At 37.3% G+C, this 18810-nt stretch overlaps 2 protein-coding genes across 2 annotated transcripts in view; one reads left to right on the top strand and one right to left on the bottom strand.

Annotated features, from left to right (window-relative positions):
- Positions 1–5720, bottom strand: part of LOC134753623 (zinc finger protein swm) — a 50439-nt gene extending 44719 nt beyond the window's left edge. Inside the window, exons 1-2 of the mRNA XM_063689559.1 lie at positions 5511–5720; positions 2023–2141 (exon numbers count right to left, since the gene is read on the bottom strand). Of these exons, the coding sequence (XP_063545629.1) occupies positions 2023–2141; positions 5511–5569 (178 nt within the window). The 5' untranslated portion in view covers positions 5570–5720. The remainder of the gene's footprint in view (positions 1–2022; positions 2142–5510) is intronic.
- Positions 5721–8485: 2765 nt separating this feature from the next.
- LOC134753616 (acetyl-CoA carboxylase) overlaps positions 8486–18810 on the top strand; it is a 170786-nt gene continuing 160461 nt past the window's right edge. The window contains exon 1 of the mRNA XM_063689553.1: positions 8486–8848. Within this exon, the coding sequence (XP_063545623.1) occupies positions 8761–8848 (88 nt within the window). The 5' untranslated portion in view covers positions 8486–8760. The remainder of the gene's footprint in view (positions 8849–18810) is intronic.

Here is an 18810-nt window from a genome sequence, read left to right as displayed (position 1 = left end):
TGATTCAATGTACAAGAAAATATGATTTACATTTTATTAACATTTACATATATATATTTTAATTCGATAAGGTTGTATCATTAAAAAAATCATCAATAGAGTAATAGCACCTTTTAATTAGCAGATCTTTAAGTTTTCGTTTGAACAATTCATCTTTGGTTTCGTTTTTTATTTCTTCGGGTATTTTATTTGCTATTAGTATACATCGGTAATACGGACCATTTCTGAACATTGCTAACGTTGAAGTTGGTAATTCTAGCTGGTTTATTTTATTTCGTCTCTGTGATTTTATTACTTTTTGTTTAAATAAATTCATGTTCTTCCTAACAAATAGAGCTGCTTCCAGAATATAAATAGAGGGTAACGTAAGGATTTCAAGTTTAATGAAATGCGGATGACAGCTATCTGGTACCCGGGTATTTGATAGAATGCGGATACATTTCTTTTGTAATATGAGTAATTGGTGTACATCAGTGCTGGCTCCCCATAATATTACACCGTATTGGAGCCATGCATGGGCGAAGGCAAAATAGGCTGATAACGCGGTTTTCTGATTTGTATTGACCTTGAGCACACTTAATGCATATATGAAGCTACTCAATTTACTTTTGACGGATTGAATATGATATTTCCAATTTATTCCTGAATCAATTGTTATTCCTAATAATTTAAATTCAGTTACTTCTTCAATAATCGTTTTGTTTATCTGTAATGTCATTTCTAATGCGGCTTTCTGTATGGGTTTAAATTGTATTATTTTGGTTTTGCTAAGATTTATCTCTAAATTGTGGTTTTCTAGCCATTCGCAAACTGTTTTTGATACTTCTGACAAGCGCTTGTTACATTCTGTGCTACTATCACTACTTATGAGTATGGAAACGTCATCAGCAAACATCACGCATTTAGTGTTTATGTTTAGTATTTTGGGCAAGTCGTTTATATAAGCAAGGAATAGAAGACATCCAGTAACACTTCCCTGTGGGATTGAACATGTTATATGTCGCATTTTTGAGGTTACGGTTTTTGTCTCTCCCGAGTTTTTACAATACCAGTTGATTTGTACACACTGCTGCCGATTTTGTAGATATGTTTGAAACTGCGTATATGCGTTACCTCGCAAATAGTAAATTTTGTAACCCCAGTAAAGTCACTGCCATCTGTCGACACACTTTAAAACTAAAAATGAAGATTTATAAAAATACGATAGAATGTATTTAAATATAGATAAATGTTTTTTTTTATTTGCATTAATTATTTTTATGATTTTGACCCATGTTCTTTCACTGATATGCATTAAAATTGTTAGATAACAGACGAAACCGTCAACGCCATCTATACGACTGTAGGCCAAAACTAGTAGCGCCCTCTGAACGAGAATCAAATTTTCTTGATTTTTGGAGCACGTTTTTTCCTTAGACTGTATCCATCTATTACGGAGTTATATCTATCTTTGCTATTATTAATTGTAATACCTTAGTTTGAATGAGTAGTTGCAGTAAGTTTGTATTTTATAGTTTTATATACGTTGATGTATTATTATCATTTTTTTGCTTGTATGTGTAAAAGTGCCCTGGTAGCCCATTTGCTGAATAAATGTTGAAGTTTGAAGTAAAAAACACAAACCTTGCTGCCGCATGCCGTCCCACAGCTCGTCCAGCGGCTTGTCCTTCTTCACCAGCGCGTACACATACTTGGCGAACGCGGCGGGGTCGGCGTCGCATCTTACATTAAAAAACACAAACCTTGCTGCAGGAACACGTCCAGCTGGTCCAGCATGCCGTCCCGCAGCTCGTCCAGCGGCTTGTCCTTCTTCACCAGCGCGTACACATACTTGGCGAACGCGGCGGGGTCGGCGTCGCATCTTACATTAAAAAACACAAACCTTGCTGCAGGAACACGTCCAGCTGGTCCAGCATGCCGTCCCGCAGCTCGTCCAGCGGCTTGTCCTTCTTCACCAGCGCGTACACATACTTGGCGAACGCGGCGGGGTCGGCGTCGCATCTTACATTAAAAAACACAAACCTTGCTGCAGGAACACGTCCAGCTGGTCCAGCATGCCGTCCCGCAGCTCGTCCAGCGGCTTGTCCTTCTTCACCAGCGCGTACACATACTTGGCGAGCGCAGCGGGGTCCGCGTCGCATCTGAAATTTAAAATAAATAAATAAATAACTTCCTCATCTTAATCCACTCGGCTTCGTCACACTGGTGCTGGGGACAAAGCTTGATTGATTGCATTTATTGGTAAAAAGTGATATTTTACATGTCAACGTTAACAGATCATTTTAACTAGCAAAAAATACATTATTTATGTTTGAAAGCAATTCAGAATTAACATTAGATACAAAAATTTACAATTCATCATTATTCATTATTTACGTATTGCAAAAATTTAAGTAAGTACTTTTATCAAGAGATAAGTCATATACTTGTAAACATTCAAACAAATTTTTAAGTTGTTTTCCGCTGTCTGTCCGTCTGTCCCTACGTATGCTTAGATCTTTAAAACTACGCAACGGGTTTTGATGCGGTTTTTTTTAATAGATAGAGTGGTTCAATTGGAAGGTTTATATGTATAATTTGTAAAGGTTTTGTGTAAATTAGTTGAACTACCCGTGCGGAGCCGGGGCGGGTGGGTCGCTAGCATAGAGTAACTTATACTAGAGCGGTAATGTCATAGTAAATTTTGTAACCCCAGTAAATTCACTGCCATCTGTTGACACACTTTAAAACTAAAAATTAAGATTTATAAAAATACGATAAAATGTATTTAAATATGATTTTTTTTAAATGCACTAATTATTTTTATGATTTTGACCCATGTTCTTTCACTGATATGCGTTAAAATTGTTAAATAACAAAAGAAACAGTCAACGCCATCTATACGACAGTGGGCCAAAACTAGTGACGCCCTCTGAACGAGAATCAAATTTTCTTGATTTTCGAAGCACGTTTTTTCCTTAGACTGTAAACATCTATTACGGAGTTATATCTATCTTTGGTCGCTAGTAATATAAATACAACATTGGTAACTCGTGATGACCTTGACCGGACATTGCCTAGTGCGGGGTTTACTGTAATGTGCCTCTGTTAAATTAAGTTTTCGGACATTGCCTAGTGAGTTCACTGCAATGTGCCTCTGTTAAATTACGTTTTATGTTAAATATAAATATTTAATTTAATCGCACTTGACAACATTATTTATCTATAAAAACAACGCAATTGCCATATCTCTGAAATTATTATGGTAACAATATCTTATCAGAGAAGATAATGTTCATGATGCCAATTACATAACAAATTTATATATTTGGCAATAAAATGAAAAATGTTCACGCGACTTCTCATTATTACACTCATCATCATTCTAGCCTTCAATAATAAAAATGTAAAATTATAAAAATAAAAAATACAGAATATATAAATATAATATAATATTCTAGCCTTCAATCGCTCTCTTCGTGTACGCCACCTTTCCCGGTCCTGGGCTAGTCTCATCCAAAAGTGCCCCGCGATTTTTCGAACGTCATCCACCCAACGAGCCAACGGACGCCAGGCGCTTCTTTCATCCGAAGGCGGGCACCAATCCGTCAACATTTTGGTCCACCTGCCATCACTCTGCCTGGCAACATGTCCCGCCTAACACCATTTAAGCTTGGTAATGACGTCTCCCACATCTCGCACCTTGCGTGCGGCGTCGGATCTCGACATTCCTCACTCGATCTTGAAGTTTGATGCCGAGCATGGCATGGTTATTATTACACTAGATATGTTGTAACTTGCCTTGGCCCGCGACTTGGTCTGCGTGGAATTATGATGATGATGATGATTAACAAAAACTGTTCTATGTCCTACTGTGGTCCAATTCATCTCAATTATAAATTTCATGTAAGAGCGTAGACTAGTAATCGGTCGGAGTGGCGAGCCTTAGGGGAGGCCTATGTCCAGCAGTGGACGTCTATCGGCTGACATGATGAAGAGCGTCCACCATTCTGATGTCAATGCCAAGTAGCCCCACTTGTAAAGTCCAGCTATCTCCTTACAAGAGCTCATAACCCAACTACCGAACAACGTCATGCTCTAAGAGCATTTGGTATTTCTACCTCTAACCGTGTCTGGCTAGAGCCCTAGAGGCAATGATCTTATTGTTTATACTTTTACCGTACACTAGCTGTTAATGCTTTATATCAAGAAATGTTAATTCGATCCCACGTGGATCCCACTTTGACATTGGCGAAATCATGGACAGTATCAATGGAGACAGTTTACCCCAAAATTGAATTGAATTGAAATAATACAATCATTTTCTTCAAGATTAGATTAATAATAAACTCACTGGGAGAGCTAAATGCTGCTTTATTTACAGAAATATACGCCATATAAAATTAGATTGTGAGTGTGGTAATGTTCTAATAATAGATGGATGTTGTACAAACAGCAACACTCTGTCCATCGGTGGACCTTATGCCTTTTGTAATAAGGCCAAGGACAGGGGTCCTTAATATGGGGCATTTTCTATGAAAAGGGACCTTATTGTCGATGGCGCTTACGCCGCACAGTGCCGCGCGGCATTGTATTTATATCGGAGCATCGTTAATAAGGTCCCTTTTTAAAGAAAATACCACATACAGTGTAAACTCCATATAATGTCACTCGATATAACGTTTCACTCCCTATAACGTCGACATGTGTTGCCGATAGTTGCTTTACTTTCATATTAATTTCTCTCTATATAACGAAAACTCTCTATAGCGTCAAAAAACGTCCGGTCCCTTGAGTGTCGCTATATAGAGTTTACACTGTATATACTGTTGGTTACTGTAGTAGCAAAAAATATCTGCAATCAGTTCAGTTCAAATGAATAATTGAAAGACACAAACAAGAGGTTAAAAAGAGGACTTTATTACTATAGGTACCTAACTAGGTACTCAATCAAGTCAACTATGTGTGTTTAAACAAGGTAGGTAGATAAAAAAGCATGATTATCTACATAAATAATAACTAAGTATCAAAATAAATTTAAACAGCACTAGAATACTGTAGAGCTTTCATTTAGTTAACCCAGAAATAGTCCATAAATATTTTATGATGAAATATTTTAAGGTTATGTTCCATACATTCAGAATTAAATACTGTTCTGAAGTAAACAGTAAACAAAAGACACAATAAAAATTGCAGCGCAATATCTAAAAGCGTGAAGCAAAAACCATAATTGTAAATACGATTTGACGACAGTTTCATGGATAAATACGCAAAAATCAATGTGAAAGCTGTCAAAATTTCAGCGTAGTATATCAATCTGTACTGCCAAGCGCAGTACCAAAAAAACTATTACGAAATTTGTAACGTGACACCTTTTCAGTGGAGAAAGTGGAAATAGAAACTAAAATTCAGTGGAAATCGGCCTCAGAACCGTGACATTCATGTAAGTCACAAAATTGGCTTTATTTTTGCAAAAATATAACACCTTGGCAAATTAAAATGGCTGCGTTTGAACGCCAAAATGTACTTACAGAGGCTCCAATATGGAAGTCAGCCATGATTTAAAGGCGTCCGGGTTTTCAATTATCATCTTGATCACACGAATTACAGACTAATTAAAATATTATCCATGTAAATTGCACTTGATAATAACACTTAACTATATTAAAATTAGATGAAGAGATTTATTTTTCACTTGGATTACGTCTCTACGTACTTCCCGAATAAATTCTTTTCTTAACTACCACAGATACAGTACAAACCATTTATTGTAATGTTGCCAGCATTTTGAGAATATGTTTTTTCTAGATGCTAGGAATTTTGCCAGCTGCTTTCATATAAATCTGTGTTTCATACGTTTCATATCTATAGTTGGTCAAACCAAATTGTCAATAAATAAGAACAAAAACAACTATACTCATCCTTTTCTTTTGGGTGCTAGTACTAGTGTAAGACAAATATAGTATGATTCTCTCTGTCTACGTTTGAAATGAGACAGTTTTACTACTTTGACAAACTATAATTTTGCTTTGTAATATTGTCTATTATAATATGATTATTTACGTGATATAATTAACTGCACACCATCGCACCGCACCAAGTTTATTGTGCGACGCACCCATAAGTAAGAGCGAGAAAGAGATATCGCTTTCTCGCTCTTACTTATGGATGCTTCGCACAATCACCTTAGTGCGGTGCGACGGTGTGTTACGTTTACACTTTTTTGCGCCTAAAGATCGCTCCAGACTACGCGGCGCGAAGCCGCGAACGCGAGTGTGGAGTCGATTTCGCTGATAAGCCGATACGGCAGGGCCCTTAAGCCTAGCCCCCATCCGCCAACCGTCCGATAAAGAACTTCGTTCCAAATTTGAAGGAACGGTTATAGCATAGATCTCATGATCTAATATATTTTCATGGGTTATAGGGATCACCATTTGACGCGACAATGATAACAATGGAATAGTTTGCACGTGTCCTTGGTTTAAGAGCATTTGATGAGCACGAAAGCTAAATGTTGTGATTGTTGTGATAACGTTATACCATCTTAGACACCGCTATTGACCAGTTTAAACCTTATTATAAGGAGATAAGATCGAACTGTGGTCAGTTGAGTGTGTTGATGCTGCGAGCACTCCCGAATTAGGGTTGCCAGACATACTATAATACTTTATAATACTTTAATTAGTATTTTACTACAGTTGGTCAAGCAAATCTTGTCAGTAGAAAAAGGCGGCAAATTTAAAAAAATGTAGGCGCGAAGAGATATCGTCCCATAGAAAATTTGAATTTCGCGCCTTTTTCTACTGACAAGATTTGCTTGACCAACTATATAAAATATTTTGGCCTCCGTATACTTCATGAAATACGAAGCACATGAAGTATGCTAATAAACTTTATTTTTTAACTGAAACTAGAACAAGCAAAAAATTGGTAAGAAATAAATTAAATTAAATTAAATATTCGTTTATTTCAGGCCTGGGGCCCATAAAAATGTTGTTAGTAACAATGCCTTAGTCTACATTAGTATATACAACAAGTAATAACAATTAAATCCTTATTGATTAAAAGAAAATTCAAATAAATACTACAAAAATTAATAATTACAAAAATAATAATAATAATTCACAAAATAAAAATTTACACAAGCCCAAGCATTATTTGCCTCCATTTGTCATAAAGAATTTAAATACTTTATTTTTTCCGTGTGTACTTTATTTTTTGATCCTTTAAACCGCCAAATAGTTCTCAAAAATAATCTGGCAACCCTATCCCGAATACACGCGTGATGGAGGTCAGAGAAGAACTATTATATAATCTGTGGTCAGAGGTTATCGCGTTTACGGCCTATAGGTAGGTATATTACCACGAGTTTGATACTGACATATTCGCTAGCGACTGCGTGAACTCACAATGCATCTCCCTCGTCTCGTACTGATATTGGTGCAAGCGAGATACACTGCGTTTGGGTTGACGAGGGGTTGTAAGTGCGTTGCCGGCCTTTAAGATGGGAGTACGCTCATTTCTTGATGTTAATTTTAAGTATTATATATTTGTACGCTATTTATGGTGAAAATAAGGAATGATTATGAAAACTTTGTATACCTCCTGTAATCCTGTGTGTACACTATTTATGCAAATAACTACTAACCTTAGGGAAAGTTACTTATAATTTATTCTAATGTTCCTTTTTTGTAGTTTTTTGTAAAAAAATTGTAAAGTATGACCCATGGGAAGGAAAAATATTACACATAGGTAAATACTTTGCATAATATTTTCTACATGAAACATGTGGAAAAATTTGGCTTAGATTAATATTTAAAAAGATTTTAAAGCGGGAAAGTTAATTATAATCACAATCTTTTTTGTAGAAAATTGTGTGTAGATTATTTACGTTTTACATTTTTTGCTATTAGCCACTGTTTACGAGTTTTTTACGAAATTATAAAAAAACTTACCAAAGAATTCTTTAATTAACTCTTAGCGCTTTAATATCTTTATGAGTACTGGTCCTACCGAAAAAGTGTATGGAATCTTTCTTGTAGGCAATTTTATGTAGATTATTAACATATAAGAACATTTTTGCTATGGCCCACTGTTTATGAGTTATTTACGAAAAACTAAAAAAAGAGACTATTGTTATTACCCCCCTCTACCCGTTAGCGCCACCCCCATCCATCAGTACTTTCAGTATGTTGTGTAAGGCACCTTGACCTACAACTGTACCGAAATTCGCTAAGGTATACGGTATACACGAATTATTTCCCCTATTGGCTGTTTTTGTCTTCGTTTGGTGAGCTATTTATTCAACTGAGTAAACAGCGAATATATTCTTAATTTTCTTTCAAGTTGAATGACGCTACCGATACCGTATCGCGTATGTTACGTCTATCAAGTTCAATGGGATCATACGATAACAAAATTAAATGTAGTACGTTCAGCGCATCCAGCGCTGTAAAGCGTTTACTTTGGCACGCCTTATCTCGGCTGCACAACGCGTGATTACTCGTAGTATTTTATTAATCGTCCCGTGAATCAAGCATGTAGTCACTTATTAACGGGACAAATTGTAAAGACGCGTAATTACAACTATAATATTCAGTGTCAACAACCACTTGACTTTGTAAGGTTCATCAGCGCTGTATTGAACTCCTATTCTAAATTTGATTGTATGCCCGATTGGCGCGCGGGAACAGTCGCATGTCAATTGTTGGCGGGAACGCGTTGTTTTTTTTATTTTCTTTTTACGAGTGATAGTGTAGTGATGTGCCATTCGGATTTTTGATGTTAACGATTGCGTTCTTCATATTAACCGTTGTTTTTGGTTATTTTTTACGACAAATTTTGAATAAACCACCGGATTTGGTGGAAAGTAAGTTTTTTCTTATTTTATTTTATTTACTTAGTAATTTTTCTTCTATAATTTCGCTTATTTTTGTTTATTACTAAATCAAATATCTTTACGTGTGACGACAAAAGAACATGTATTAGCATTGAATCGTGAATAAATTAAGCATCACCAGTAAGTGTTTCATCGATTTGCATATATTGTCCATGTCAACTGATTTAATTGACTTTTCAATGTACACAAAACCTGTAAGCGAATGGTTTACTTGAACTGTTTCAAGTAAGTCGTCACTACATATATATTCCTTCCTTAAAATATACATTTATGTTTTTTTCGGAAGAAAGCAAAGGTAACCTAAAGCCGGCATATCATGCATCAAAATCTAGGTCGCATTTTATAAACTTAATTACCTGTAATTCCCTATTTGAGTCTTTTTAACGAACGCATTCAAACTTTCAAGAAAAGAACGTAATCCCTTCTTAAATGCCGGCAACGTACTTACAACCCCCTGATGTTACGGGTGTCCATGAGCAACGATAATCACTTACCATCAGGCGATTCGGCTCACTACTCGTTTGCCTCCTATACTATATCATAAAAAACCGGCCAAGTGCGAGTCGGACTCGCGCACGAAGGGTTTCGTACCATTAGGCAAAAAACGGCAAAAATCACATTTGTTGTATGGGAGCCCCACTTAAATATTTATTTTATTCTGTTTTTAGTATTTGATGTTCTAGCGGCAACAGAAATATATCATCTGTGAAACTTTCAACTGTCTAGCTATCACGGTTCATGTGATACAGCCTGGTGACAGATAGACAGACGAACAGATGGCCAGAGGAGTCTTAGTAATAGGGTCCCGTTTTTACCCTTTGGGTACGGAACCCTAAAAAAGAAAAAACTATAGGATCATAATTATGAAAAATTAGATGTACAGAAGTTCTTCAAAATCATAAAATCATTCTTATCTATGAAGGATAAATATCTAATCCGAATTTAGATTTAGTAAAGCTCTCGGTACCTAATAATCTTTATTAGTTTAATCAGTTAATGAGATAATGAGTTACATTGGAGACAGTAATGTTAGGTAGTAGTAAAACATGTTTTTAATTCCCAAACAAACACAAATTACAAATTGTTTGACAAAATATCATCATGCAGTTTGGCGAAAAAATATGTATAAATATTGCTGTGTATTTTTTATTGAGTAAATAAATTAAAAATAAATTACATGAGACTCACAACCGATATTGGAAACCCTATATCAAAATGTCCACCATTAAATTTTAAAATACCATTACGCAAAAAACGGTAAATAAATCACGATTTTTTTGTATGGGAGCCCCACTTAAATATTTATTTTATTCTGGTTTTAGTATTTTTTGTTAAATAGCGGCAACAGAAATACATCATCTGTGAAAATTTAAACTGTCTAGCTATCACGGTTCATGGGATACAGCTTGGTGACAGACAGACAGACAGAGGAGTCTTATAGGGTCCCGTTTATACCCTTTGGGCACGGAATCCTAAAAAAGTAGTCTTAGGTTGGTAAGACAGCTAAAGGAGCCCACTGACTATCAGTCCGCCAGACGATATCGACCGGCGGACTGATAGTCAGTGGGCCCCTTAAGAATCCTCAGTGTCGGTACTTTTCCCAGGTAGCATTTATATTTATACGTCATTAAGACGCCCGTTACGTCATTATGACGTCATTATTACGTCGCTGACGTCACTTTGCTACCTGGGTTTTGCGGAAATTTACAAACAGAGATCTTTCGAATTCTTAGGGCATTAAAAAAAAATCATATTTTATAGTCATATTTTAAATAAATAAATAAAATAAAAAGATATTTATTTACCAACACAAACTACAATGAATTGCATAGTACAATAAGTCTGTATGTCTGTTACCTCTTCACGCTTAAACCGCTAAACCGATTTAGTAATATAAATTGTTGCCGGTCCCATATTGGGATACCCTCCTACAATTTAGGAGGGAATTAAATCTTCTCGGGTCCGAGGTGTAGGGTTGGAGCCGGCGTAGTTTTTATCGTATATATATATATATATATCTTTACTTGAAAATAATTGTAGTGTATAACTAGCCTTATGAACCGATTTTGCATGTATAACCAGCCTTAATGTTTATAGTCTATGATGGTTCATTATTTTTTGTATGTGGGTATTTTTTGCACTGAATTTTTTCCTCAGTCACCCGTTGACCACGAACGCTGTAAAGGGTTCGAAACGTCGGGATGTATTATAAATTCAATATACGCGACCGTTTTCATAGTTTTATTTCACGATTTAGTAAACATTTGGTATAGAGATAATTTGAGTCCCAGAGAAGGACATAGGGTAGTTTTTATCCCGGAAATCATCCCTTAAGAGGCTGAAAAGCGGGATAGAAAAAGAAATATTTATTCTTAAACATACAAATAATCAATTAGAAGAAAAATAGAAATAATAAATAAGAAAACATGGTAATTTTGTATGGGTAATCAATATTGGAGATTGGAATTTAGAGATTGGATCAAAAATTTGCTACCCAAATTACTAATTTCCACGGAGACGAAGTCACGGGCAAAAGCTAGTTTAATAAACGAGATATCTAAAAGAAAACGTGTAGCTCAATCAACTTGGACACACACTTATAGGTCATCTCATCTAGATTGGCGCCGGCGTCAAATGAGGCGATGTATAAAAGTCGTAACAAACGGGCGTACCGGACCGCAACCTTGGTCCTGTTCGATCGTGCGTAAGGTGGACCGCCGTACATCCGTTAAAGTTGTAACACACCATCGCATCGCACCAAGGTCATTGTGCGGTGCGATGGTTTGTTACGGCTTTTAAGGACGCAGCTATAAGTGAGAGCGAGAAAGAGATATTTTTTATACTCTCGTCTGTTACGGCTTCAAAGAAGTGTAACAGAATTGGGGTTGTTTCTCCCGGACATATCAGGATTTTAGGTCATTGGCATTTTTTAGTCAACTAACCACTAGAAGTTATAGTTGGTCAAGCAAATCTTGTCAGTAGAAAAAGGCGCGAAATTCAAATTTTCTTTGGGACGATATCCCTTCGCGCCTACATTTTTTAAATTTGCCGCCTTTTTCTACTGACAAGATTTGCTTGACCAACTATAGCTAATAGTTTGGAGTTGGGCAAAGGAAAAAGAATATCCCATACCGTGCACATTAAGCGCCCTCCACACAGTCCACACTCGTGCGCGATTCTCGGCGTGAAGTCGCGAACGCGAGTGTGGAGTCTAGTTCGAAATAACTCAAAACTCAAACATTTATTCAGCAAATAGGCCACACAGCACGGTTACATGTAATTTTTTTACAAGGTCTTAGAATAACGAAATTGGATAGATATAGTTGGTCAAACCAAATTGTCAGTAAATAAGAACAAAAACAGTATAGGTAGGTACTCATCCTTTTCTTTTGGGTGCTAGTGTAAAGCGCGCTCCAGACTACGCGGCGCGAAACCGCGAACGCGAGTGTGGAGTTGATTTCGCTGATTAGCGAACTTACTTCTTTACATATTTTCCATTATTACTAAAGAAAAAGGATCTGAGTGAGGTTAGTTTTTGGAATTTAATTACAAATCAGATTATAGACTCCACACTCGCGTTCGCGGTTTCGCGCCGCGATTCGCGCACGAGTGTGGAGGGGGCTTAAGACAAAAATAGTATGATTCTCTCTGTCTATATTTGAAATGAGACAGTCCTTTGACAAAATATACCTATAATACTATTTATTGGCACACCCCATTAAAAGATACACCTAAAAGCAAAACAATTGATTAAATAGAGGCAAACAACAGGCAGTCTTATCGCTAAAGAGCAATGCCTTCCAGACAACCTTTGGAGCTTTAATTTCGATAAGGAATATAAAATTAATGAAACCTTCATTTAATTGTTTATGGCCGTCCAGGTAATGTCAGTAGGATAATAACCGGATTTTGTTTTTCATATGACAACCCTGAACAGAATAGATAATTCTCAGAATAATGACTAGATAATTATTATTTTGTACACAATCGTGAATAAATGATATTTATTTAATGGGGTTGGCAACTATCAAAGGTTTGCAGAGATGGCGCTATCATAGCTTGCCCCTTTTTCTATGAGATTTGGCTTAAAGGGCTGGCATCCAGGGTATTAAAAAACAAAAATTTGACACGATTCTAGGGATTGACAGGGCAAGCTATGCTGGCGCCATCTGCTAATTATTTCGACCGGCCAACCCCATTTAAGCGTCGTCTTAGGTAAACGAATTTTGCAGCAAATCGATTGGCGCCTACATATTTAGACGAGCAATATTTTTACTTTTGGAGATGTATAGTAATGCTACGTGTTATTTTATGCTACACTAGCGACCCGCCGCCGCCCCTTCGGGTAGTTCAACTAATTTACACAAAACCTTTACAAATTATACATATAAACGTTCCTCTTAAATAACACTATCTACTAAAAAAACCGAATCAAATCACAAATATCTGAACACGCCTCTATTGTCAAGGCATTGGAGACTGGAGTGCGTGATCGGATATTTCTGAGCATCTCGGCTATTCCAATATATCTGATGGTGACTGTTAGTACGTTGCCGGCCTTTAAGATGCAAGTACGCTCTTATACAACACACTTACTAGGTAGTATGACAATGTGACGGCGCCATTGTGCGTGTAACTCAAATGACCTTTAGACTTCGCGTAGATGCTATCCTAGTTTCAGTCTTTTGTGCAGTTTGTGCTATATTGAAGCATGTGGCCTAAATCCTTTTAGGGACTGCGGCCTTTGTGTATTCAAGATTTCAATATAGTCTTTTGTCAACCAATCAGGGGCCAGGATTTTATCCGCGAGCCTAAAATGGGTTCTGTATTAAGAGGAAAGGGGGGCCGCTACACCATACAAACGTAGTCCTCATTTACCTCTCTGGATAAAAATAAAATAAGAATCATTTATTTCAGACTAAAAGGTCCATCCATGGTTAGCGAACATTACAATCTTATTACTAGTGTTAGTACCTACCACATAAAAACTAAAAACTAAAACTAAAATCTAAAACTAAAATCTAAAACTAAAATCTAAAACTAAAAACTAGACGGCGAGTGTATGCAGCCTCTGCCAACGGTTGAGCATGGGGCCATTTTCGCGTTCCATAAACACGCCCAGAATCCAGAATGCTGTTGGGGCTGCCGCGCAGGCGACGCATCAGCATATTGACATAATGGAAAATATTTTTTTCCCTCACTAGGTCGGAAAGCCGTCTATTATCCTTTAAAACAAGCGGGGAAAAACGCATTTTATCCACTAGTGGGGAAAGTAATTTGACCTTGGATGGAGCGTGTTTAAGTAGCTTGACAGATGACAAAACGTAAAACGCTCATAATAATGGTTCGTTAGATATTAATGATCCTTAAATAAATGGTTTGAGAATCTAATAAAAAAATACCAAATTTAGCTTTAGTTAATAATTTTAAGTCATAAACCTTAAAATTCCATAAGAAACGTTAGATTTTTTATAATGATGTTAAATATAATTCTGAACGCACAAGTTGAGTCGATGCAATTTCAAAACGCATCGTTGACATTTCATACGTCAGAACAGAAATGTCAACATTGTCAACAAAATTTTTACTGTTCTTCTCACCGACTCACGTAAAAATCAGAATTTCTAGTGTTTTCTGTTATAATATCGTAAACAAATTAGTGATTCCAGTGATGAAGATGATCTAACGCCTGTGGATGTTGCACTTTCCTCGCTATAGTGAGGGGAAAAGTTTTGTGTTACACACGGGTGCAAATGTATTTTACTTCTCGTGTGTTGAAACACTCGCTACGCTCAGGATTCTATTTTAGAACCACTCGCTTCGCTCGTGGTTCAACTATAGAATCCTTTCGCTTGCTCATGTTTCAATTCCACACTCGCGGGTAAAATACAACTTTGCACCCTTGTATAACAAATAACTATTACATAACTTGATGTATGTTAATTATTTACCATAGATATGCCCCTCAATACCTCAATCTTTAGATTATTATTCAATTTAAATCCAGTAACTGTAATGCCATGCCATACGATAAATAAATAAATAAGCTATGCCCCCACGTTTGATTTTTTTAGATTTTTGTACCTACCTATAACCAAGTTTGTAATTGATAAGGAAATAAGCGGCTTTTTTTATTATTTTTTATTATTTAATTCTTAAGGGCCCTCCACACTCATGCACGAATAGTGGCGCGAAGCCGCGAACGCGAGTGTGGAGCCTAGTTCGCTGATTAGGGCCCTTAATAGTTAATAAAAAAAATCGAAAAAATCAAACGTAGGGGCATAGCTGTGGTTGATATACAACAAATTGTGTCAAAATATTTTCAATCATGTTATTAATATCCAGAGAGGAAAATGAGGACTACGTTTTGTATGAAAAGGCGATTTCGCGCGGGTCCTCCACTTTCGTCTTAACTCTTAAGGAAAGCCAGGAAAGGTAATAGTAGTACGTACTAATAGTAAATATAAAAAATAGTTGACGTATAAATTCCTTACGCTATTTTTATTCTTATCCTGCTCCAGACACAGCGAACGCGAGTGTGGAGTCGATTTCGCTGATTAACGAACTAGACTCCACACTCGCGTTCGCGGCTTCGCGCCGTGGCCGCCGTGATTTGCGCATGAGTGTGGAGGACCTTAACTTAACTATGGATAACTGTAGAAATTGTAACAAAAAATCATAGTTGATTTACGTAACCGTTCAAAATTGTTTTATTGTTTTTTAGTAAATAATAGATATTAGTAAATATTTCTCTTTATTTACTAGACATTGCTACTGTCAAGGGCAAATGATAACTCAAAGTTAAATAGCATCGTTCAATGACTTCAATGTTATACCGAGTCCACATATTGGGCCAACTTGGGACAATCTGAGGGACGCAGCTTTGCGGTGGAATGTGATAGCAATACAACTTGCAACGCATAGATTCTCAAGATTCCCTTAGATTGGCCCAATATGTGGACTCGGCATAACAAGTTGGTGTTGTGGTTGGTTCAATATTACAGACAAAAAATGCATAATCATAACGGCAGGCTCACTACGCGATTTCGTCGCGTCGCTACAAGTACATGCAGCCCACACCAATTTTGGTGTCTTGTCCAGGGACCGGCCCGCTATCCCTTATCGGGGTTTTATAAGGGTATTGCATAAGGCTTAACTCACCATACCCTTTGCCAGACGAAACCCTTTGTTTTGCTTTTAAAAACCCTTATATAAAGCTACCACATTTGAGTAATCGGTAGCCCAAATACCCTTACAAAACCCTTATCATCCGCTCACCAACACCTTGCATATTGCTTATAAGGGTTAGCCTTATAAAGGGTTTCCCTTTTAGCATATAAGTGTGCTAATTTAAGTCGTCTACCTTGTTCATAAAGCACACATTACTTCGAATCCGAGCGATCGTCGGCGGCGACGGCGGCGTTCTTTGACTAGGCACGTATTTTCTTTCCTTTTCATACACTACCGTAGATATATACTAATCCCGTCTCTTTCACGCAAAGGGAAACCTTTATAAAAAGCGCTTAAAGATAAGGGTAACCCTTATTAAGAGCTAGCCTTATTTTTGGTTAGCTTTTCGGTAAGGGTTAGTCAAAGGTAAGGGTATGAATGGGCTTGCAGTTCAAAAGGGAAAGTCTTTCAATGTGTTAGCCGTGTTTAAGTGTCGCCCATTGAAAGGGTTTTATCGCGGAAAGGGTTGTCCGGTCCCTGGTCTTGTCATAGCAGTTGCCACGCACCGCTACGGAACGGACGCCTGCTCGCGCTTGTGCCACCTTGCGGACATATCTGTCGTAATGGACGCGTTTTGTTAGAGTGAACCTTCTGTACCTGGTACTAGTATTTACTCTGTGATAACGGTTACACTGTACCATTAGATTATGACTAGTGGCTCTGTGAGCTGTAGACCTCGCGAATACCCGCGGCTCCGCCATTTTGAAAAATAAAATTTAAAAAAAAAACGAAAAAAATCTGTTCAATCATTGAAACTGTTCACAAAATTTCATTAGAATTGTTTGAGACTGAGAACTGCGGCCTGTAGAGGATATAATAACATCCGGACATCGGACATACCACTTTTACCCAATAACGCCTAACCTCGTAAGGTCCACCATAAAAAATATCCCAATTTTTATTTATTTGAACCTTGTCTTACCTAACTTGGAATAATTTCGTTTGCTGAGAAAGCAAAGAAATAAAAGAAATGCTACTTTATACATCGGGGTTTTGCGTGCGGGAATGATTTCGTATACAGCTTTGTTTATTGTAAAATAATTACAAAACTATGATTTTTTATTTAATGTTAACATAGTTTTGGTTTTTACCGCTTTTTACCTATTTTTTGGCTAGTGTATGACATTCGCGCACCCAAAACCCCGGTCCCCGATGTATGCTTATAGGCTAATGGGGTTGGCCGGTCGAAATAATTAGCAGATGGCGCCTGCATAGCTTGCCCTGTCAATCCCTAGAATTGTGTCAAATTTTTGTTTTTATTTATGCCCTGGATGCCAGCCCTTTAAGCCGAATCTAATAGAAAAAGGGGCAAGCAATGATAGCGCCATCTCTGCAAACCTTTGACAGTTGCCAACCCCATTTCATTTGACAGTTCACGAAACACAAGCGTGCAGCGTGTATCAAACAAAAAGCTAAAACCATGCTAAAACTCTCATTTGCCCTCTATTTCACTTCCTTGTCCGATATCGTGTCCGATGTCACCTTCACACGAATGCGTACACCAACAGCCAGTGACCCGCCCGACATTTGACTTGAGATAACCGATAGGACGGTCAAGTTTGTCGATAACGGTCTTTCCTCGCACTAGCGTGACATTCGCAGCGATGATGAACTTTTTTTGGCGCCAAGCTTAGCGCTAGGATCAATGGGATCAAGGCCTGGCTCATTCAGCCAAAATTGTTTTTTTTTTTTTTCATTTTCATTTATTTACTGCAATCCATGGTACACATAGGTGTTATAATCATTTTAAATGTAACAGCATGGGCCCTGAATAGGGTATAGTTTAGGCAAAACACATTATGAATAAGAAAATAAAGTTATTTAGCAATGAAGCGATTATGAAAAATCTGATTATAGTTTGTCAAAGGACTGTCTCATTTAAAACATAGACACAGAGAATCATACTATCTTTGTCTAACACTAGTACTAGCACCCAAAAGAAAAGGATGAGTATAGTTTTTTTTGTTCTTATTTACTGTCAATTTGGTTATATAAAGGTCCCTCCACACTCGTGCGCGAATCGCGGCGCGAAGCCGCGAACACGAGTGTGGAGTCTAGTTCGCTAATCAGCGAAATCGACTCCACACTCGCGTTCGCAGCTTCGCGCCGCGTAGTCTGGAGCGCACTTTAAAAATAAAAAGCACCTTTTCAATTAACCTTTTAATATAATAAAAATTCTATCACCCCCAAGCTAGAGCGTTTCAGGGCGATTTCCATTCCCTATCTATTTTCCATTAAGGCATTCCCGCGGCATACCTCCGTGATGAAATGTTGGGTATTGCATTACACAGCTCAGACGAGTTTAGACTTTAGGATTAAGAGTTACGGTTGCTTTTTGAGTGTTTATAGGCTGTGTATTCCACAGTGCGAATGCGGGCGAGTCGAGAGGTCGAGAAAAACTTGCCTAAATTATACCAACTAGATATAGGTTAAAGATGAGTACAGGGGCCCACTGATTACCAGTCCGCCGGACGATATCGGCCTGTCATTTGTTCGGAACTGTCAAATTTATGTTCTAACTGACAGGCTGATATCGTCCGGCGGACTGATAATCAGTGGGCCCTTTAAGCGCTTATCTGACCCTATGGGATGTGAACTCTATAATAAGTAATTCTATAATAGTAACCATACAATATTCAAAATATAGAAAGCGAAAGTTTATTCCGTTTACGAGTGAAAACACTTCTGTTGTCTCGCACATT

The sequence above is a fragment of the Cydia strobilella genome, chromosome 27, assembly GCF_947568885.1.
Source record: "Cydia strobilella chromosome 27, ilCydStro3.1, whole genome shotgun sequence".
NCBI lineage: Eukaryota > Metazoa > Arthropoda > Insecta > Lepidoptera > Tortricidae > Cydia > Cydia strobilella.
Note: the sequence above shows the minus strand (reverse complement) of the source record. Positions and strands in the feature narration are given on the sequence as shown.